The sequence below is a fragment of the Lactuca virosa genome, chromosome 5, assembly GCF_052849685.1.
Source record: "Lactuca virosa cultivar CGN04683 chromosome 5, Lactuca_virosa_CGN04683_v6, whole genome shotgun sequence".
NCBI lineage: Eukaryota > Viridiplantae > Streptophyta > Magnoliopsida > Asterales > Asteraceae > Lactuca > Lactuca virosa.
In genome coordinates, this window is record NC_136430.1 from 274,925,235 (window position 1) to 274,948,049 (window position 22,815).

A 22,815-nucleotide genomic window follows, 5' to 3' on the forward strand; every position below is an offset into this window, starting at 1 on the left:
TTTTTGTAATTAATTGCAACTTCTGATTTCGAGATGAGCGTTGGTTGGGAAATTATTTGAACATGAGTGTGTGATTTCATGATTTCACTTAAAATCAACATAGGACATGAACTGCAAAGGGATATGAGTGAATGAAATTAAATCGAATAATGTTAGTTATTTAATCGTATTAGAGAAATCATGGATCCATAAAATTCAACTAAACATTGCTTTTCGCTTGTGTGTTAAATCCCAAATTGTGTGTCTGCCCCTTTTAGTCACTTTGGGTTTTAGTATTGTGTTACTAAATTTTCTTTGAGTTTGTTTTAGAAATAATAATTTTTTTGCTATATTTTATTTTATTTTAGTTTGTTTCCATAGATTAATCGAAACAATTTGGTAACTGCGGACTTGTGGTAAAGGGTGGCGATGGTAGTTTTTCTAATAATGTTCTTTTTCGTTTATCAAGATAGATTGCCTTTATGCCACGGTACATAAAAAAACATAATAAAATAGAATCCAATTATTGAGCCTCAGCTAGTTTGGAATCTCTGAATTATAAAAATTGAATGCTATATAACTGGATTTGGGTATTTTAGGGATATCTTATGTTTTGTGGCCATTGAAGGATCTAGTGTCATTGCTTCGTCCACTATTTCACAGAGTGTTTCCTCTTTCTTTTGTTCATCTCTTTTTGCTTTGAGCCTACACATCCTTTGCCTTTTTTCTTGTAATCTATTAAAAGTCCAAAGACAATAATTTCAAAATTAAGGAAAAATTAGGATTCAAAGCATAGATAGATTCAAACAAAACTTAGGTGATGGCTAATTCACTCGTTATCTCAAATTCAACAATTTCACATAGATTTGGCTGTGAAATCCAAAGAAACAAATCAGGAAATGATAATACATTTTCAGGGAGGAAACCCAATGTACCTTAACAAATGTGTGATGCCCAGTTAAGTCATTTTCTCAAGCATCTGTTGTAAAAAAGAGTTATACTATTAGTTTCAAAGTTCACCTTGTTTACACACAATAATATTTGAAACTAAGCCTGATCTTTCTACGATAGTTCTCTTCTATGGTCGTTGCACTTTTTCTTAATACAAAATCTTTCTTCATTGCAGTCCAATTCACTGTTCCTCTCCACCACCGACTTTCGGATCGTTATTGCTGGTGACCCTGGCGACGGTAAGTCCAACTTGATTATCACTGCTCACCCCGAAGGCTTTTCCTGAAAATGATCTTCCGGTTTTGCCCCATGTTCCTTCTGTTGTTGGCCCTTATCCGGTTGTTAGACGATATGTCCCCTTATCATGTCGCCGTGATAGTGATTGACACGTCTTTTAGGTATTGTGATATTGAATAACACCCCTTCGTTTAATTTCAAGAATATATACATTCTTGATCCGGAAAGTAGTAATTTTCATGGCCAAAAGCAACTAAATATGACTTTTTTCTTATTCCAGTTATTAGCATGGAGACAAACTTGCTGAAAATGTAGAATGTCGATGCGATTGTGCTTACATATTCATATGATCAGTCTGCTACACTTCATCATCGTTTGTGTACTTTCTGGCTTAACTATTTTTGAGAATTGGAGGTAACCTTAAAGAACTTTAAGCGTTAATGTTGAAATTGGGTAATGAATTATCTGATGTGCTTAAAAACATCTTTGTGCGAAGGTAATTAACTTTTAACTATGTTTTAAAAATACCTTGGTAACTGAGATTAGGCTGCTTCACTGGTTTTGAAACCACATATGGATGTGGATCACACCTATTGTTGACTGTTCATAGAAGAATTCCATTATCCCAATGATATACATATAATATTAGTCAAGTATAAGAATTCCATTATCCCAATGATATACATATAATATTAGTCAAGTATACTAGACAGAGGGTATTATGGGATATTATGGGATATTATGGGATATTCAGTAAATCAAATGGCATCTTTTTAGTGGAGTTAGGTATTTACAATGTTTTACTTACGCACAATAATTATTGGAGGTACAAGGGATGAGAGAAGGCATATTTTTGTGAAATCATGAATTCATTTCCTTTAGAGAGTGGCTTCTCGAATATGCCAAAGTATATTTTAGGGGTTTTCTTATGTAAACATAGTAATCGTAGAAGTGATTTCAATTAAAAAGTAAAGCTTTTGTTCATCATTGTGTTCAAGACTTAAAAGAACGGAATCGAGCCTTGAGCCGCTTTCCCTTCGCCTAATGTGGCATAAGCCTCGAGGTGAATCGAGGCGTAAACATGAGGCGGAATTCAAAATCCCCTTTTGACCTAATCTTTGTATTTGTTCTTTTCCTAGCCCGTTGCTAATTATAATATATATCAATTGTTAATGTTACCTTTCCTACAACGGTATCCTCAGATTAAAAATTACTTTGAGTGTTTAACCAAATACCGTATTCTAGTAATATCATGTTGTTTTTTCTTTCTAAACTTCAACATGTTACATACTCTTTTGTTTGTACCAAAATGTTTATAATCTTTATATTTTTTTTTTGTTTTTTTAGACACCCAACATTTTTCGGTATGTACAAAAAGCCGTCTTTTATCCAATTGCCCCAATATTCGACCGCAAAACAAAAGCTATAAAGTCTCGATGTCTAAGGGCTTTTGATAAGAGTATTTAATCTCTATGATTATGATAGAGATAGTACTTTAAGTGATGAAGAATTCAATAACCTTCAAGCTATTTTTATTTGTTTTATGTTATTACAAGTTGTTATGGTTGTTTGATTTATTTCTTCTTTTATTCTTTGAACAACTCAAATGTTTTGGTCGTCCATGGAAATATATAACAATATTGCCTTTGAAAAATGTTGTAAAAGAGATCGTTCTAGGACGAGCGGTACATGAAAATATGCTTAAATTAGCAGACTTCGTTACATATTATGCAAAGACTATTGAACATGATCTTCCAGGGGTAACATGAACTATTCTAAATAAAATTTGATTATAACAATGATATAAAACTTTGTTGACATCGATTTTTATCGGAGGGAGAAGTCGATCAACTTCTAACTCCAACTGAAATCGATCAGAACAGAGTTTTATATCATTGTCATAATCAAAATTTTTTAAAATAGTCCATATTACCTACGGATGATCATGTTCAATAATCTTTGCATGGTATGTAAGAAAGTCGATGTAAGCCTATTTTCAAGGGCTGCTTCTCCTAGAACGATTTTTTTCTACTATACTTTTCAAAGACAACAATGTTATATTTTTCAGTGGACGACCAAAACATTTGAATTATTCAAATAATAGAAGAGGAAATAAATCAAACATTCATAACAACTTGTAATAACATAAACAAATAAAAATAACCTGAAGGTCATTGAATTTGTTGTCGGTTAAAGTAACATCTCTACTAGAATCATAGAGATTAAATACTCTTATCAAAGCCTTGAGACATCGGGGATTTATAGCTTTTGTTTTGTGGTCGTATAGTGGGGCAGTCGGAAAAAAGACGACTTTCTGTGCACACCAAAATATGTCGAGTGTCTGGAAAAACAAAAAAATATAAGCAGTAGAAACCTTTTGGTACAAACAAAAGAGAAGTAAGATGTTAAAGTTTAGAAAAAAAATGAGATCTTACTAGATAGAATACGGTATTTTTCTGAACACTTTAAGTAGTTTTCAATTGAGGATGTCGTTGTAGGATGCTAACATCAGCTTTGCCAAAAAAATTGGTTGTGTTATATATGACTTACAAGCTGCCACGATGACAAGAGCTTTTACCTATAAGTGTTTAAAGATGATATTAGAGATGTTTAGTGTTTACTGAAGTTAGATGCTATGAACCGACTATGAATAGATATTCAACACAATGATGAACAAAAGTTTTACCGATTGATTGAAATCACTTCCACAATTACTCAAATGATTACATAAGAGAAACGATAAAATATACTTTTGTAAATTCGAGAAGCCACTCTCCCAAGGAAATAAATTCATGATTTCACAAAAAGGATGCCTTCTCTTATCTGATGTACCTCCTATAAGTACTATACATTACAAAATAAAACAATGTAAATCCCAAATTTGTCCATCCACTAAGAAGATGCTCTTTAATTTGCTGAATTTCCCATAATACTCATGTCTAATATATAGTTGACTAATATCATATGTCTATCTAACATTGGGATAATCTAATTCTTTTATAAACAATCAACAGTAGGTGACCAACATTCCTATGTTCTTTCACAACAGAGAAACAACCTAACTATGTTTACAAAGGTATATTTAAAACAAAACTTAAAAGTTAATTACTTTCTCACAACGTTATTTCAGTACAAAGGTTTTTTTAAAACTTAAAACACATTAGATAGATGGTTACCCAATTTTGACATTTCAGCTTAAAGTATTTCTATGTTACCTCTAATTCTGGAAGATACTTATGCCAAAAAGTACACAAACGGTAATCAAGTGTAGGTGGCTCATCGTAGGAATATGTAACCATAATAGCATCGACTCTCTTCAGCTCTTCAACAAGTTTGTCTATATCCAACAAATTGGGTAAAGGAAAAATTCACATTTAGTTACTTTTGACCATGGAAATAACTACTTTCAGGATCATGAATGTATATTTTCTTGAAATTAAATGAGTGGGTGTTATTAAATATCACAATACCTGGAAGACGTAACAATCATTGTCACGAGGACACGGTAAAGGAACATATCATCCACATTGTACGGACATGGGGCAAAAGTGGAGGATCATTTTTAGGAATAGCTTTCGGGCCAACAGTGAAAATCAAGCTAGACTTATCGGCGCCAAGGTCACCGGCAACAACGATCTGAAATCCATAATATGATGTCTTTTTATTTTACTTTTGTCTTAAATATAAGGGGAGATTTTTTATTTTTACCCCGGACCTCATGTATGTTTTGTACCGCCTGGTCACTAGAAAGAAGTAATGGGAGCTGTTGTTGCCGTTATTGTAGATATATTATATCAATACTTCTACACATGATGAATCTTAGATGAAACTCTTAGTTCAAAATGATGATAGTCAGCTTATATAAAATGTAACGTGGGCTGAGTGTAGCCTATTCCAATGCATACTGAGATCAATATCTTTGACCAAAGGTGATTTTTTTATCGATATTGAATTATTGACCTTTTATATGCAGAAATTATTGTCTCTCTTTTGTGGTGGTTATCTCTGACGTGTAAAGTGAGATAAGGGCTTGCAGATCTGGTGACGAAGATGGTTATCTCTGACGAGTAAAGTGAGATAAATAGTGTTTATGTTTTACAAGAGTCATGTGGGGTGGGGTTACATTTCTCTTTTTCTTTTTAGTTTTTAATCAAAAAAATAGTAAAATTAATAAAAAAAAAATAGAAAACAATAAGGGCAAATATGTCATTTTTATTATTTTCAAAAACATTTAGACCAAAACCGTTATAAAACTTTTATTTGGGACAATGATGTTAATCCAAAACCTTTTTTTTTTTTACCAAAATGACAATTTTTGGCAAACTATACAGACTATTTTTGCAATTTTGTCTTTTAGCTACTATGTCTTTTTTTAATACCCACATAAATTAAAGCTTTTTAATTTAATATAATCTTGGTATGGTTACTAATTTGAACCACATTTTGATTCAATCTCTTTATTTTTTTTTTGTTGATGTTGATAGACCATGTCCCAAGTTTTGTTTAGCATATATCAAAACCCCCCATTAATACTTGAAATATGATGCTTTTAGTTGTTTATGTTTAGGGTTTACGTACTGAGAAAATGTTTTCTTAAGTTATATAAGTATATAAAAATGAATAATAGCATAATATATATATATATATATATATATATATATATATATATATATATGTGTGTGTGTGTGTGTGTGTGTGTGTGTGTATATATATATATATATATATATATATATATATATATAAGTTGTACACAAAATTTCCATTTTAGATCACGCCCAACAAAAGCCTTAGACTCGTCACGACTCATAAAGCTTGATACTTGACATTGACGTCACTACACACCTAATGTTCTTTAAAACCATGGTTGCGAAACTAATGATAGATGAATACCTAAAAATATGGTGCTTGCTTTAACGTGGGTAACTTTAGTGGAGAAAATGGATGATTATTATAATCCTTGTAGTATTGTTTATTTTCTTTGTACTTTTTTTTTTCTTTTCAACAGTTCTATATGTTAATTAGACCAAAAGTTGTCAAATAATGCATGTATTCAGATATATTGAAAGTTAAAAACAGTCTTTCGAAGAGAACATTATAAATATAAAGAACTATCCAAATAAAAGGAATTGTATACTTTCAAGTATTAACTTTAAGTGGAAAGACTTTATATTTGGGCTTCACGATCGATTAAGTCTTTATATATATTTTTTTCTTGCTATTAAGCCCAAAATATTGACAATTGTATACAATTATGTCTCAAACACCGGCAAAGTGGATATTTTACCCCGATAAACCAGCGTTTTTTGGGTTTTTACCATGGTTAACTGTTCACCAACCTAATACGAGTGCTTTTTCATAAATGTGATCAAAGTTTAGGGGTTTGGACAAACTATTATCTCATATTTGTATTGTATTGTGTAGGGAAATTGAAAAATCTAATCACATTTTACTTTATAGTTAACAAAAATAACCATTTTTTTTAAAAAAAACTAACCACTATGTTCCGGACCAGACCAAAATGAGCCAAGCCCACTATTGTAGCCCAATGCTATAATGGCCCCACACACAAAAATCCGGAATAATCATTTCGGATTTTGAAATTCCAAATGTCGTTCTACCTATATTTCGGACAGAGTTTTGACCATGAATTCATCAAACCAGGTGTGTTTTACTCTTTATGTTACTTGTATTTGAGTTTACAAAACAATTGTATGTATTCTACAATTTGTATATCATGTGCGGAACATAAAGAACGAGTCTGAAATATCTCTTTTTGTATTTTTCCGTTTTACACATTTAAGTGTTGAATTGAAGTGTCTAAGATCATACCTAAATTGGTATGACTTTTAATTAGAAGCAAAATACTTTTTGAGTTTCCCTTAGAACTAGTAACCGAAAAGGATGACATTTGGAAAGAAATGTTGATTTATTGATTTATTATATGATTAATAAATAGTAATAAATGATTTGTTAATATATTATATGATTAATTTATGAATTGGAAATAGTATTGTTTAATTAAGAATTAATCGGTAATTAATTGGAATTAACTTTGAGATTAATTGGATTAATTAATGGTGCAAGGACTGAAGTATACTTGTTCAATTGTTGAACAAGAAGGAATTCCAGAACCATGAATATAGGATGGGTGGTTTTAGGAGATGCCAAAGGCATCTGGATTATTCCTTCTAAAGATAAGGAAACTAGATAACCAACCATAATTAAAATTGTATTATTTTATTCAGGATTAGGGTTTCCAGGGTTATCCTATCATGTATAAATAAGACCCCTTGGGTGCCTTATTTTCGGCCAAGCCATATACTAGAAGGATAGCCGAAAATCTGCTTCTATTCTCTTCTCTCCTCTTGTGTTCTTGTTGCTAGGGTTTGGGTACAAACCATTAGAGACACTAAACCTTTAGTTCTAGATTCTCAAGTGAACAAAGGAAGGAATCAAGCAGACTTGTTTGCGATAACAAGTTAGAGGTATGTAACCCTAGTTTCTAGTTTTCGAAATTGATAGGGTTTATGCTAGCTTGTTTATTCAAAGTATGTTGCCTAAATCTAAAAGACATAAATCCTATTAGGTTGCATGTTCCCAAATCTTAATTGTTAAGTGATTTTTTCTCATTGAGCATTTTGTTGTAACCTAAGAAATGTATCGGTGATATTAGAGCCATTAGGTGTGTCTTACATTAATCACACATTTGTGAATTAAACAATTATTTTTCGAAAAATTGGTGCTCACGACGTGACAGTGTATCTGTCACGACATGAACTCAGTACAGATCCAGATTTCGGGATTTTCTAACTAGTTTAATTTATGTGGTTGTTATTTGGTAATTATATGTTTTAATATCTGCTAAATCCGATTTTTGCTTATATTAGATGATTAAATAAAACCCTAAATGTTAGGAGATATCTTTAGACAAGATAATGACTAATTATAAGATTAATCAATATTACCCTTATGGATCTAATAAACAATTCCATTAAATGATTAATTAAAAGATAAATATTAAATCCATAAATTTTTTAAATGATTTAAATTAATTTAATTAAAAGATAAATATTGAATTATAATTGGTTTAAATTTAATTAAATTAAAAGTTTAACTTAGATAATTAAAAGTTTAAACCTTGTATTTTGAAATGTATTAAAAGCCATACTATAAAGAGGGTATAAGGAAATGACCTATAAAATGATCATTGAATGGGTGTCTTTTTCACCCACCGCTCTCTTGTGGTGTGGCGCAAGGTCGTTAGCAGAATGGGGTCGATAGGAAGCAACCTAATTAAAAGTATAATGATATAAAGTACTAGAGCATTCTTTAAAATACACTCTAGTTACTTTAGGAAAAATGTGAAGAGTATGCTAATCCATGAAAACACACATCATTCTTTATTAGTTGTTAGTGCAGCGTGTGTGGTTAACCAACACACTAATTTGGGACTATAAAGTTGACATGATGAAGCAGCTTGAAAAAATATCATTGTTGATGGAGCGTGTGAGGTTAACCGACACATCAATTTGAGATGATAAAAGACCTCGAGGTTGTCAAGCGGGTTTGCATGGTTATTCACTTCTTGTTTGCGATCCTCAGTATCACAGTCTTAAAAAGAAGAACTTAGTCCAAGATTAAACATGCCATTGATAAGATTCAATGAATTTCAAAAGATCTAGGAGTTTCATAAGATTGAAATTGGTAAAATCATTACCTACCTAAAATAGATTCACAATTTGATTACGACATATCTCTTCAAAGTTCGAATCGAAAATATGGATCATAGCCTTTATTTAAATTTTGGGTTAATAATTAAGGATTAAAATCAACTAACTTGAATTCCTACTTTTCCCACTTTTAGATGTCTTATGAAGATAGAAATGGTCTTACTCATTCTTATGAAAATATGTTTCCTCAATCTTCTAAAGATGATCTTCCACATTCTGATAATGGTGAAAATGTCTTCCCTTCTTCAGGTAATGGTGGAACTAGACATCATGCTTCTTCAACTCTTTCACCTCCTCCTCATGTGACTCTCCCATCACTACCTTTTCCCCGAGTTGAAAGATATGAGACTACTCAAGCCTTATTGGCTGGTAAACATCAAAATGGAAATTTTGTGTATGCTCATGTTCTAAAAATGAAGTCGTACATTGACATGTTGGATATGATGGGTGTCGTTTTCCCAAGAGAGCAAGCCATTGATTTGGTTCTCTCTCGCTTCCAAAGTCATATGATCAGTTGATTGAGAACTTTTATATAAGGAACCTCGACATGACCCTAATTGATCTGATCCAAATGTTGATGGTTGTTGAAGCGGAAATGCTAAAGAACACATCTAAAGTAGAGATGCTTAAAGGGTTTAATTTGAAGGTTTCCATAAACATTGACAATGGTGGAATTGGAGGTCTAGAAAATATTTCTCTTCCTAGTGTAAAGGGGTCGTCCAAGATCATACCATTTGATCGTATGGCAAAGAGAAAAGCTAGTTTTGGGAGTGTTACATGTGTTAACCCCAAAGAGTCAATTTGTTTTTACTGCCAATTGAATGGAAATTGATTGCGAAGCTGCCCAAAGTAATTGAATGATCTTAGAGATGGTAAAATTAATTCGGGTTACTCTACTTCAGGTACATTTATTATCTAACTCCATTATTTTAACTAGTTTCTATTCATAGACTCTTAATACAAGATGGGATGACCACATTTTAATGGCATTATAAGATCTAAGAGAAAGAATGAAGCTTAAGTAGAGTAAGCTAAATGTGATCGTGGGAGATGGACTTTTGTTGTAACCACCCAAATTTTCAAAAGAAATTTTTTTCATTTTTAATTAATCAAACACATTTCCATAAACCATGAATTCCCAAAACATTTTTTTTCAAATCTACATCCATTATAACTTTATTTAAAAACATCAGAGTGTCCTATAAAATGTCCGTGAGAGAGTGCACGCCGTGCCATTAAGCCTTGCCCTTGCCCTTGGGCTCAGATGTACCTGAAACAAATCCACAAACTGTAAGCTAATGCTTAGTGAGTTCCCCAGAGCATACCCACACACACACCACATACAACATATCATACTAGCTATAACAGCTACACATATCACATAAGCCATGCATACAACAGATAGGGATGTCGTGGGCTCGTCCCTAGGGTCTTACTCCAGGATGCCATGGGCTCCCCACATGGTCTTACACCTAAGTGTCATGGGCTCTCCCATGGTCTTCGATAGGAAAGCCATGGGCTCCCCACATGGTCTTACATCCAAGTTCCATGGGCTCTCCCATGGTCTTCCATACATACATATCACATATATCACTAGCATGCTTCCTAGCTCAACAAACTATCATACCACATAATACAGCTACAACTAGGATGCTAAATATCATAAAATGGGCCGGCCTTGGTTCCTTAGACCCATTGGTATGGTGAGGAGACTCACCTCTGACTGTAGAATCCGAAGGCTGCTCTCCTAACAGTCTGTAGACACCCGTGCTGAACAATAATAATATTACTCAATGTCAGGATCAAACACCATCTAAGTGGGGAATCTAAATCCCCAAGTCCTTTCACAAAGCCCAAAAGGTTAGTTAATGGGCCCAAAGTCCATATCCAAAATCATTAATGGGCCTCTTGGCCCAATAAATCCCAATCATAACATCCATGGTCCAAAACAGATAAACTGGCCCCCTAACCCCAAAACATGACCAGGCCCAATGACTAATTGAGGCCCAAAAGCTCAAAGGCCCAAAACAAATCCAAGTCCATCTGTTGTGCGTACGCTTAGCGTACCACCCTGGTACGCGCAGCGTACTGAGTCCCTGGGCCGTACGCGCTGCGTACGCTAGGTTACGCCCAGCGTACTAACAGATTAAGCACTTTCTCCATTAAGTGCTTAATACTCGATTTTCTCACGTCTAATAGTCAGATCTAAGCTTATTAAGACGACCTAGGGCATAAAGTTGGCAACTTTATGCCTTTGCATGTCTCATATGTTCCCAACAACCCATTAAGACCTTTTCAAGGGTCTTAATCCATGCATGAGGTCAAAACACCCATCAAGACTTCATTTTTTTTGTTATGAATGGACCAAAGGACCTCAGATCTAAAATTTCCAGCCTCTGGAGTTGCTCAACTCACAAGAGGAGATCCAAAACCAACAAAAGGGACAAAACTAGAAAACCCTAGCTAGATCTAATGAATAAGATGGAAATATCAAAGCTTTATACCTCCAGAAGCTCCTCAAGGTGAACTAGATGCAGATTCTTGAAGCCCAATGCCACTCCAAGATTGCTTGACAACTTCTCCTTCTTGTATCGACATTAAAATGACCACAAATGCACTCCTTAAGCTCAAAACACACTCTCAAATGGTATTAGGGTTTTCAGAGACGTTTGAACGTGAAAGTGGCTGATTAGGGTGAGGCTAAAATGAGATAAGGATGCTTATAAAGGCCTCAAGTTCGGAAATTAGGGTTTGGACATCCGTCACGTACGCCCAGCGTACGTGTTGTCCCTCCGAGATCAATCATACATAGTACGCTAAGCGTACCCATGAGTACGCCCAGCGTACTTAAGGGACTTATTATGAAAATTTCTAAATCTTCAAGGGCTTCAAAGACAATACCTGGTTTGGAGTGTTACATTTGTCACATGGTTCGATGGTCAGAATTTAGAGCTACTGCTAGGGAGTTAGGATAATTTAATAGATTGCTATTACTTTTGAAAGATGTCTATAAACATAGTTATCTATTTATGAATTGTAAGGACAAGTTCCAATTTTAATTTTCAATAAAATTAAGTTTTGGTTTATCTGGTTGCCTCAGTTTATATTTACTTGCAATGACATAAATGAATATGTTGATCATGTTTCTAATAATGGAAATATTAATTGTGGATTTGATTCTTACGCTATCGCTTGTGGTGCAGTCATAATTAACTAAGTAGAAAGAAATATCATCGCCAAATTTCAATTGGACAAAAACTTGAAGTCATACAATTCAAATTATGTGATGCATGAACTTCTTGTTCATTGGGAAATTATGACTAATTCATTGATCATATGTTTAGTTGAGGCAAGTGAAGGACTAGTGGATCTACTACATGTTGATATGGACTCTTCAGATCTACCACAAAGGACGATAAATCTATTCGTCATGATTCACTGATGCTTGTGTTTATAAGATTAAGCATAATTCTAATACTTTGGAAATATTCAAAGAGTAGCCACGAATAGAAGAATCTATTAGGTAGAAAGATAAAAGATTCTCCGATCTAAAAAAGGAAAGGAGAGTACTTTAATATCATGTTTTATGATCATCGAAGTGATTGTGAAATTATATCACAATTGATCCTTGATTAACATCCTAGTGTAATTGTATGACTAAGAAGAGGAATCAAATATTGTTGGAAATGGTTCGATCAAGAGATGAGTCATACTTCGTTCAAAATCATGTTTTTGAGCCATGCTCTGGTAACTATAAATCATATTTTGAAATTCATTTCAAACCAAGAAGTTTGATAACACATCGGTAAATGTGGAGTAATAATGTTTTCTTACTCTAGCACATTTAGAATTGGAGTTGTGATGTTTTCGTCAATAAAAAAACAAAAGATAAACTGAGACCAATTCTATGAAACATTTTCTTGTCGAGAATCCACACGAACTTTTGAATATTTGTTTTAGCTCGTCAAGGAACGTTCCTTGTAAGAAAACTCGTGTCTCAAGAATTCAGTGGGAGGCGTATTGATCTTGAGAGTTTCAAGAGTCAACCGAAAATAAACATTTTAGTTTTCACTAGTACGCGACCCAAGGTTGATAACCTGATGTCTTTGATTGACACATTCTTATTTCTGTGCACTTCAAGTTAAGTTGGCAATACTTATAAGTTCTAGGTTTTTCATTTAACTGCAAAAGCAAAGTGCGCTGGTCAATGAAAGTACATTGATAAATATGTGTGAGCTGCTACCAACAAAGAAGCACTGGTAGGCCCTTGTGCTGCCAGAGGGCAAAAAATTTAGAATAACGAAGTTCAGTCGATGAAGGAAAGCTAAATTTGAATGTGGTTGTCCTAAACCTTGTCTTATGATTTGTATAACAACATGAAACATCAATGGCAAAGCAAAAAAAAAATGATGTTATGATTTTCAAGAAAGCGCTAAAAGTTTACCAAAAAGAAAACAATAATCCTTTCATATTTGTTGAGTTTTGGAAATTTGTGAAAGATAACGAATTTTGGAAAGGGGTAAAAACATCCGAACAACATGTTGGTGGTGGTTCAAAACTGTCAAAAATATTTGAATATGGCTACACTATATAGGATACTGATCGTGCTGAAATCGTCATTGATGATACCCTTCAAATTACACCACCTTCTCGCCCAATGGGAAGGGGACAAATCCAAATGCAAAGACAAAGCTAAATCCAAAGATCTTGATCACTTAAAAGTGACATGGTGGAGATCAAATGTCTAAATGCAAAAATAGAAAATTTTCCAATAAAAAAGAGGTTAGGAAGTCAAAGCTAGTGAAATGAAACCATTAATGCAAGACACAACTCATTACACTGATGATGAACGTGAATTGGCTTTTCGGGTAAAAGTCGAAATTAGGAAAAAATATAACCTTTAATTTGTTTTTTTTTTTTTTTTGTTTTTAAGAGATAGTATGTATTTTTGTTTTTCAGTTTTTAGGTTTTGTTATATCATGTCATGTATTTTTTTTATAAGTTTTAAGGTTTTTAATTTCATGTTATGTATTTTTAATTTAAATTAATGCAATCTAAGGTTTTTATTTAAATTGAATTGTTTAAATAAATTAAACAAAATTAAATAATGCATACCATATATGGTTACCAATCCTAGTGTGTGGCAAAAAAAAAGTTTGGTAAAATTGAGGTGATATTGATGTGCGAGGGCGTAGTAACCATGACATTACTCCTCCGGTCTTATAAAAAGAGAAAAATGCAAGAAAGGTCCCATTGATTTATATATATTTTTTTGTTGAGGTTTCGGTGTATATTTGGTTCATACCAAACTTGAAATTACTAATCAACGTCTTAAATAATTATTTCCTTATTTTGTATTTAATTTATATTATTATTATTATTATTAATCTGAACAATAAGCAAAACGAGATCGGGAGTATATGTGTGCCCGTGTAGGTCGATTTCTATAGATCTAAAGATGAAACTAAACGAGATCTAGAGTGTGTTTGTGTGTGTCGCTTTTTGGAGATATGAAGACGAAACAAAGCGAGATCTGAAGTGTGTGTTCGTGTATGTCGATTTTTGGAGATATGAAACCAAACGAAACGAGATTTGATGTGTGTGTGTGTGTTCGTTTGTGCTGACTTCTGGAGATATTTATCTGTTGTTTTTATCCCTGGATTTACGGGCGTTGTCTGTGTATGCTCACGTGTAACGATCCTAGATCGTGTTTGAGTTAGTGTGTAATAAATCAGAACCCAAATCATCATTTGGTTCATCATTGTGTATATATCTCAATATGCATTTTCAAAGTCAATATTGCCTAAAATCAGTTGATTAAAGTCAGAATCATGATCAGAAGTAATATAAGCTTATGGTTGATTTAATCATGCAACATCTCTTGTAGTTTAAAATTCATTTGAAAATGGGAAAAATAAACAATTCAAATCCAAATTCTCATCATTTGACACATCTATTGTCGAATTTTGCTTCATTTCTTTTCTCCTATAGGTAATAGGTGGTTCCTCTCGCATGCGGACTCCATGTCTAACCAGTGAAGGCTTTCAGCATACCTTTCTATGTCAACTATGCAAGAAGAAGTATTGAAGTCCGCTAGCCTTGACCATGCACCTGTCTTAGAATTATAAACTCCGTTCCAATCATAAACCAATAACATATCACCATTGTTGTGCGTTTGCAAAACTCCCATTATGCCTCCCCCAACTCGATCGGTTTTCAATTTAAAAACTAAAGACCAAGAAGAATCTCTCTTCGCCCAAATCCAACTAATATCATCATCATCATCCATAGAAATCAACCCTAGAGAACCTTGGATCGTTGTTAGTCGTGGCACTTTGTAACCGGGTCGAGGCAGCTCAATTGTCCCAAAAACATGAGTGCTCAAATCGAATGTCATTATATAAAACCAGTCTATGCCATTTGATTTGTTTAGATAACGTACCACCCAATGCAATGCTCCATTGACAAAGCACGCCTTTGAAGCCACATAAGACAACAAAGGAATAGGGGAAGCAATTGCACACCAAGTGCCTGTTTTCATGGCATGAACAAATGAACTTTCTCCATTTCCTCCATTGGAGAAGTATATACACACAATCTTGTAATCTTCAGTCATTGGGTCGAAACCAAACCCGGTCACTAGGCAAGAAGAATATCCCTTAAGACAATTAGGCAGAGCTAGTCGGCGCCTGATTGAAGAGTTCCATAGACTAATATTGTTTTCATAATCAAGGACACAGAGAATTCCATTACATGAACAAGCAATATAGTAAATTTCTGAATAAGGAGACTCGACTTGTGATATACCCATGTATCCACGTCTCGGACATAATTGCAACCCGTTTTCTAAATGTAATGTATAAAAACCTTCACTAGACATGCATGTTTGTCCTCGATGTCTGGTTCTGATGAGGAGTTTTTGTGGGGATCGAGAAGTGTGCATGCGGATGAAACCGGGGCTTGAAATACAAGAATACCATGATTTTGAGAGTGATCTAAACCGGAGAAGGGATTTGGGTGGTAGTCTTGTAAAAATTTCAAAAAGTAAACTATCGCATAGATAATCCGACATTATGCAATTCTGTGTTTTTCCATGGAGATAAAAAAAAGAAAAAAAGAAATTAGTAATAACAGAATGCAATCAAAAACATTGGAAGAAATAAGAATAGATTTAAGCTTCATCAATAAATTAAAATATATTTAATGAGTTGCCTATAGATAATGCCATAATGGTTGCTTAAGCTAACTCTCCCAAAGGCACATGAATCATCCATCTTAACACAATTCCACTATTATCAATTTCAAGTACTTAAACACATGTTCTTTGTTGTGAGGTAGAGAATGCATAATAAAGTTTATATATTTTGCACTTGTAAGAACAATTAACTTTAAACACTGAACAATATAGAAATTGTGAACGACCGCTTTAATGACAAGCTAAATGTTGGGCATTTATATATTTTTGTGATTTGCTTAGTTATTTATGTATACTATATGTTAGCGATACAATTCTATTAGAACCAGCACAATTCTTTTGGATATTTGCAATTAATAATTTCTTTTAAAAACACTACAACGGATCATATATTTATTCAATCCATTTATTTGGATAGGTTTCCTATGTTTGCAAAGTTTTCAAATGAAAAGAATACATCATAGTTTTCATGTAGATTTTCTAATATACCTACCTACATAAATACAAAAACAAATATTCTATAATTCCCAAGTATATATTTCAGAAAATACCTTTTGCAGCAGTATAATTAACAGTTAAGTAGCAGGTCCCAGACTGCCGGTCTGAATGCAGTTCAGTCTCCAGATATCTGAAAGTAGGTTCGAATCTGTCGAATAGGTCGAGAATTAAAAAGAAGACTCGGTTTATTTTAACTGGATCAAACACAACCAAAACACACATAAAAGCTGGATTTTGGTTCAAAGATGCCTAGCGCCTGGAATATATAAGGCCAAGTATGCCTTTTACTTTCTTCAAACCATCGATATGGGATTAGAATGCAAAGCAAAGACACGCCTTTTTACTTTCTAAACCATTTTGTGCCTTTTCTTTACCTTATTGTTTTTGTTACTCGTTGTACTTCCTAATTCAATTCTATTTATTTTATTCTAAATGACTAGTTGTTAGACTGTATGTTATACTGGTTTATTAAAACAAAATGTTAAATATGGAGTAAACGGGAAGTTTATTTGAATTTGAAATCTGAAATAAGTGAGAACTATAAGAAAAAAATTAAAAAAAAACATGCGAAAATAAATAAATTAAAATTACGTGTTTAGTTGTCAGACCATGTACTAAACGGGTTAATTATAAAAAAATATAAAATACAAATGTTTAAACTGTAATTTATTAGAAATTAAAATTGAAAATTGAAATTAGAAATTAATATAATATATTTAATTTATGGAAACTAAATTAATTATATATTGGAAAATGAAATATAAAGTAAATGGCAAGTGGAAAATAAATATCTCAAAATTATAACAAAATGACATGTGACCAAATCAATGAGACTCTAGGTTGGGCACGGCCTATTATTATTATTATTATTATTATTATTATTATTATTATTATTATTATTATTATATATATATATATATATATATATATATATATATATATATGAAGAGGTTCATTTGAGACCAAAGGTATTTTGTGAGACAAAGGGACCAATTTTCAGCCTTTGATAAAAAATGATCATGCGATTGTGGTTTCCCAAAATCTGAAGTTTAGTCCTCATTGTTTAAAAACATTATAGATGGTCCATGTGCTTTCAAAACTTTTGACGATTGGTCCTTATTGCTGACTCCGTTAAGTTTTGTCCGTTAAGTAAAGGTCATTTTCGTCATTTCGCTACCATAAGGACCATTTATGATGTTTATTATTATTTTTTTTTAAAAAAAAAAAGAGAAAATGAAATTTAATATGCAAGGGGTCCCCCCCTCTCTCTCCATCAGCCCATCATCGTTCCTTCTTCCTCCGCTCATTCCATCGTCTAAATGGAAAAGAATACCATCGAAGTAGACAACAATTTCTCCAGTTACATATTCACAACTTAATCGGATCATTACTATGTTTCCCCAAAATCAGAATCAATATAGGAGGCGGAAGAATTACAACAAGGGTGGAGAGAAACCTGAAACGGACCCAATTAAGAATCAGTGATGAAAGCTCCAAAAATAGAGAGACCATTTGAAAGTTATAACCAGACGGAGAGTATGCTTGTTCCAATTACATCTTTCATGTGATAAACTTCCATCAGATAGAATATCATGTTTGGCAACAATCCATAGATCGCCACTCTCTTGAATGCTTCATTCAATGCCCTCAAAACCAAAATTAAAACCCTAATTACTACAACTGAGATGAATTTTTATACGAGCTAATGAAAACTGATTGAGTTTTCTATGAATTCGTGTACAGGGTACATATAATGATGGAAGAATTTGGGGATTTTGAAGTACCTTTGATGAATGACATGATATGATCCAAGTGCCTTTTAGTGGGTCTCGATTCTCGATTTATCCATGAACTTAAATAGAAAAAACAAGTGAGGAACAAGAATCCCTCATCTCTATACTCCTTATGCTTGAATCGATCAACCACTCATTCTGAATCAATCATCAAGCTTGCAGCAACCTCACGAAAAAAACGAAGCACGCTCACCCCTTAATTTTGATTCACATAACTTGCAGGTTTTGATTTCAAAAGAACTGTAACATTCGATTTTAAAAAACACTTCCTTGAAGGTGGGTTTCGTTTCCTTGAATGCTTGGGTTGGATTTCGATTTCATAAGTAATGAAACAGATGAAATCGATGGTACTTCATGATGTTGATGTGGATAAAGAAAAAATGATTAAGGTAATACACCTTCCTTAATCAAAGAATCAATTTACTATGCGTCTATCTTCCTTTTTCTTTCTACTTCTTAAGGTAGCGAATTGGAAAAAGAATTGAAGAAGACTATCTAGAGCAGATGGAGGCGTGCAGGTGGATTGAGAGAGAGAGAGAGAGAGGAGAGAGAGAGGGTGGAACATTTTATATATTAAATAATAATATTTAATTTAAAAAAATAAGAGAAAATATCATAAATGGTCCCTGTGGTAGTGAAATGACGAAAATACCCTTCACTTAACGGACAAAACTTAACGGAGTCAGCAATAAGGACCAATCGTCAAAAGTTTTGAAAGCACAGGGACCATCTATGACGTTTTTAAACCACGGGGACTAAAAAGAATAGACCATTTATGATGTTTTTTCTATTTTAAAATAAGATAATGTACTTTGTGGAAGTGCAAGGCCTTCATTTGGTGCAAATATGTAGAATATAATACTCAAATATGTAGAATATTATGCACTCACATTACAAATTCATAGAATAAGAAGAATATTAGACATTCTCATTTCAGAATTTGAAGAAAGTTATACACTTAAACATATATCAATACATATTCACATTTCAGCACATAACAATGTACAGAATATATAGAACTGTATACTAACATATGTACAATATTACACATTCTACATTAGAATATACAGAATAATTAGAATATCACACATTCATATTTAAAAATAGGATATTGAACGGTACAAGGCCTTCAACTTGTGAGAATATGTAGTCTATTGTGCATTCACATTACAAATTCATAGAACAAGTAGAATATTAGACATTCACATTTCAGATTACGAAGAAAGTTATATAATGAAACATATATCATGGTGTATTCGCATTTCCTTCTATTTCATTGACACTGGAATTGAAAATTCTAGTTTATGTGGAGTAGATGTGAAGTGCAATAAAAAAGAATAGATTTATACGAAGAATCTGAATATGAATATGCTGAACTAAATATTCTTGAGAGATTGATCTGATTTCTTTGATTTGGGAATGGAATATGATCGAAAGCTAGATTCAGGAACATAACCAGAATCTTAAGGTTAAAAATTGGAATTGGAGTGAATAAGAGGTTTTTAAGGCTGGTTCTTCAATCGCATATCTCTTCTAAAGTTAGAATGAGAATAATTACATTGTTTAAAATTAGCATGAGAGGAATCTGTAGGTCTAAAGAAAAATGTAATCTGGATTTACCAGTTCTTCAATCGAGATTACAGACCAATAAAAAAGAGGGATTTTTATTGTTAACCGAGGAAGAGGGTTTTGTGTGTAAGAAGAATGAAAAAAGGTTTGAATCACGATGCAAATCAGTTAATTCGAAGTTACGATATTGACCCTCCGTCTCCATCATTAATGCCAAACTATCATGTATTTACATAAAATGTCACCGCTATTTTCTTCATATATATTGATTTAATCTAAGCCCTAGATCAAATAGATGAATGGTTCAGATCATGTCTCCTTGTCTCACAAAATCTTGTTGTCTCATCTGAACCTAACCGTATATATATATATATATATATATATATATATATATATATATATATATATATATATATATATATATATATATATATATATATACTAGTCGTTATCCGCGCAAAGCGGCGGACGGCAATTAGTTTCATTCAACAATTAGTTCAATTTGGAATCATGTTATATTTCGACACAAAACAAATACATAATTGAACAATTAGTTCAATTTGTGATGTTTTAATCATCATATCATAATAACTTAAGATAGACAAACTCAAAAAAGCTACATATAATTATTTTTTGGTTGGCTATACAATATTAATCACACAACACTTCATTTTATACCACAATTGAAATATACACATTGTTATCGTTGAAGTTTTGGTAAGACATTTTTGATTGCCTACAATATCAAAATATCATTTACTGTATAACGCATATTGTTATTTAGGTGAAATTTATTTTTTAAGTTTTGTCGATTGTTGTAATTTGATAGGTAAATTTGAGATGATAGTTTGTGAATAAGTTAAAATAGAAGTTTCTTAAACAAATTAGTTTTTAAGAAAATAGTTGTAAATTTTAATGGAATTTTTAATATATTTTTAGACAATCGTTTTAGTCAATTTTATCATGTTTTTATTACCATTTCATTAACAAACTATCAAATTTTCAAAATATTATTAACGATAAAACAAAAAAGCAATCGTGATATTAAATAAACACAATACCCTTACGGGTGTTTTTGATTGTTAAAGTTAAAACTAATTACATTTCAGCCTTTTGGCTTTTACACCCTTTCAAAAGCCAACAATATCGAATGGTCAGTTAAATCATATAAACTGCTATGTACATTTTGGTCAACATTTTTTTCATTTTGATTAAAATGTGTCTTTTAAACACCACCATGATCATAACATGTTTTCCGCTAGACATAGACTTATTATTAAGACTCTTTTTCTCAACCACAAAAGAGAAGAACTTAGTTGTCTAATGTGTGAATGAAGAAAAATGAAAAGTAATAATCTATACATACCAGATAAGGACAATCCTAATTAAAAATCATAGTCACTTTGACCTGAAACAATTAAATGCAATTAATGATAAATAAAAATATCTAAAATCCAAAGTAATTATCTAGACAAATAAACAGAGAAGATGAGAGGCTCATGGAACATTGATTTCATTTGACCAAAGGGCTTGAAATGTATAAACTCACCTGTAAAAGACAAATATCTGAAATCATTATGCTATAAATAAGGATATGATGGTAATATGTTGTGACCAAACACAAACCTTATATGGACAATTTTCATATTACTTTGAGAAACAAAACAATAAAAAAACTCCAAATATTTTAAATAATTCCTTAAATTCTAGCAAACTTTCTGAGCTAATGGTGTATGTTGAATAGAGAGAAACCGAGCTTTCATGGCATTCATAAAAGACAATTGTACCCTAAGTAGCATTGCAACATCAGGAACATAGAAACAACCGGTGAGCCTCATAGCACCTGTACATATTTGTTGGATGTTATAAGAAAGAAAAAACATGAAAGTTGAATGTTGGATTTCCTAAATCCTAATTAAGAACGTACCCAATAATTGTTTGTCAGAAAGTTAAACCAAGTTGTTGTTTGACAACCCATAAAAGCTCACCAACCATATCACATTTTCATACCTTAAACATCAACCAGTAAAATTATGGCCAATTATTTGAACTAATAAGTTTAAATATAAATACTTAAACATTAATATTATAAAAACCAATCTAGTTAACCAATCCTAATTCTTAATTTGAGCAAAAGACATTAAAACCTAATTATCAAAATCAAGATTTTTAAGAGAGAAAGAGCAGATAAGAAAAATAAATACTCTCACCTCTCCTCTTTACTTCTTTAGAGCAACATCTATGTTACTTCTTTTGAGAAGCATCTGCATCTGTATAGTATATAACCAGGCAGATTTCACAATGTTTTGTGAGACTAAAATTACAAAGTGTAGTGTAAGATCTCAATGAAAGTATACCGACCTACTTTTATTTATTTCCAAGATGTAGCATCCTATTGCATTATCAAATCATTTTAGCAGCAAAATGACAAGAGAATTGGTCATTATAGTCAATAAAATCAAATCTACCAACCTAACAGACTGGAATAATCAAACCATCATCACTTGATAGCAGCTCTTCCACTGGAAAACTCTTATTTATTTATTTTTTTAAATTCTCTTTCAGGCATTTCATCAAATGGTTTCTACGCATCTATAAACGGGACAGATAAGTACAGGTTCTACAATAAAGATCAGATGTAAAATACAAAACTAACTTGTAAAACATCAAGAATAATGAAGAAAACAAAAGATCAGTATGAAAAACTAACCTCCAGCCACCGGATTTTCATCCGGGTTCGTCTTTTCGTTTCCTCTCATTAATAGAGCTAGGGTTTTTCTTATGAATATAGAGAAGGAGAGGACACTGGTCGTGGTGCGATGGTTAGTAAATCGAGAGATCAAAGAGATATATGATTTGTTAT

At 32.5% G+C, this 22,815-nt stretch overlaps 1 protein-coding gene and 1 long non-coding RNA gene across 6 annotated transcripts; both read right to left on the minus strand.

The window, feature by feature from the left end:
• Positions 1 to 504: 504 nt before the first annotated feature.
• Positions 505 to 5,081, minus strand: LOC145115449 (uncharacterized). 5 transcript variants are annotated; one of them, XR_013711573.1, is made up of 4 exons: positions 4,638 to 5,081; positions 4,383 to 4,504; positions 915 to 1,767; positions 505 to 714 (listed from the first exon to the last, which is right to left on the minus strand). It is a non-coding gene; the product is annotated as an uncharacterized LOC145115449 (long non-coding RNA). The 5 variants fall into 5 exon arrangements; XR_013711572.1 differs by having other exon boundaries at positions 627 to 714; positions 915 to 3,745; XR_013711574.1 differs by having other exon boundaries at positions 627 to 714; positions 3,718 to 4,504.
• A 9,711-nt stretch (positions 5,082 to 14,792) lies between these two features.
• LOC145116559 (putative F-box protein At3g16210) lies at positions 14,793 to 16,870 on the minus strand. The gene is made up of 2 exons (XM_079052896.1): positions 16,644 to 16,870; positions 14,793 to 15,978 (listed from the first exon to the last, which is right to left on the minus strand). Exon 2 carries the CDS (start codon positions 15,967 to 15,969, stop codon positions 14,869 to 14,871), a length of 1,101 nt encoding a protein of 366 aa, XP_078909022.1. The 5' UTR covers positions 15,970 to 15,978; positions 16,644 to 16,870; the 3' UTR covers positions 14,793 to 14,868.
• Positions 16,871 to 22,815: the final 5,945 nt, after the last annotated feature.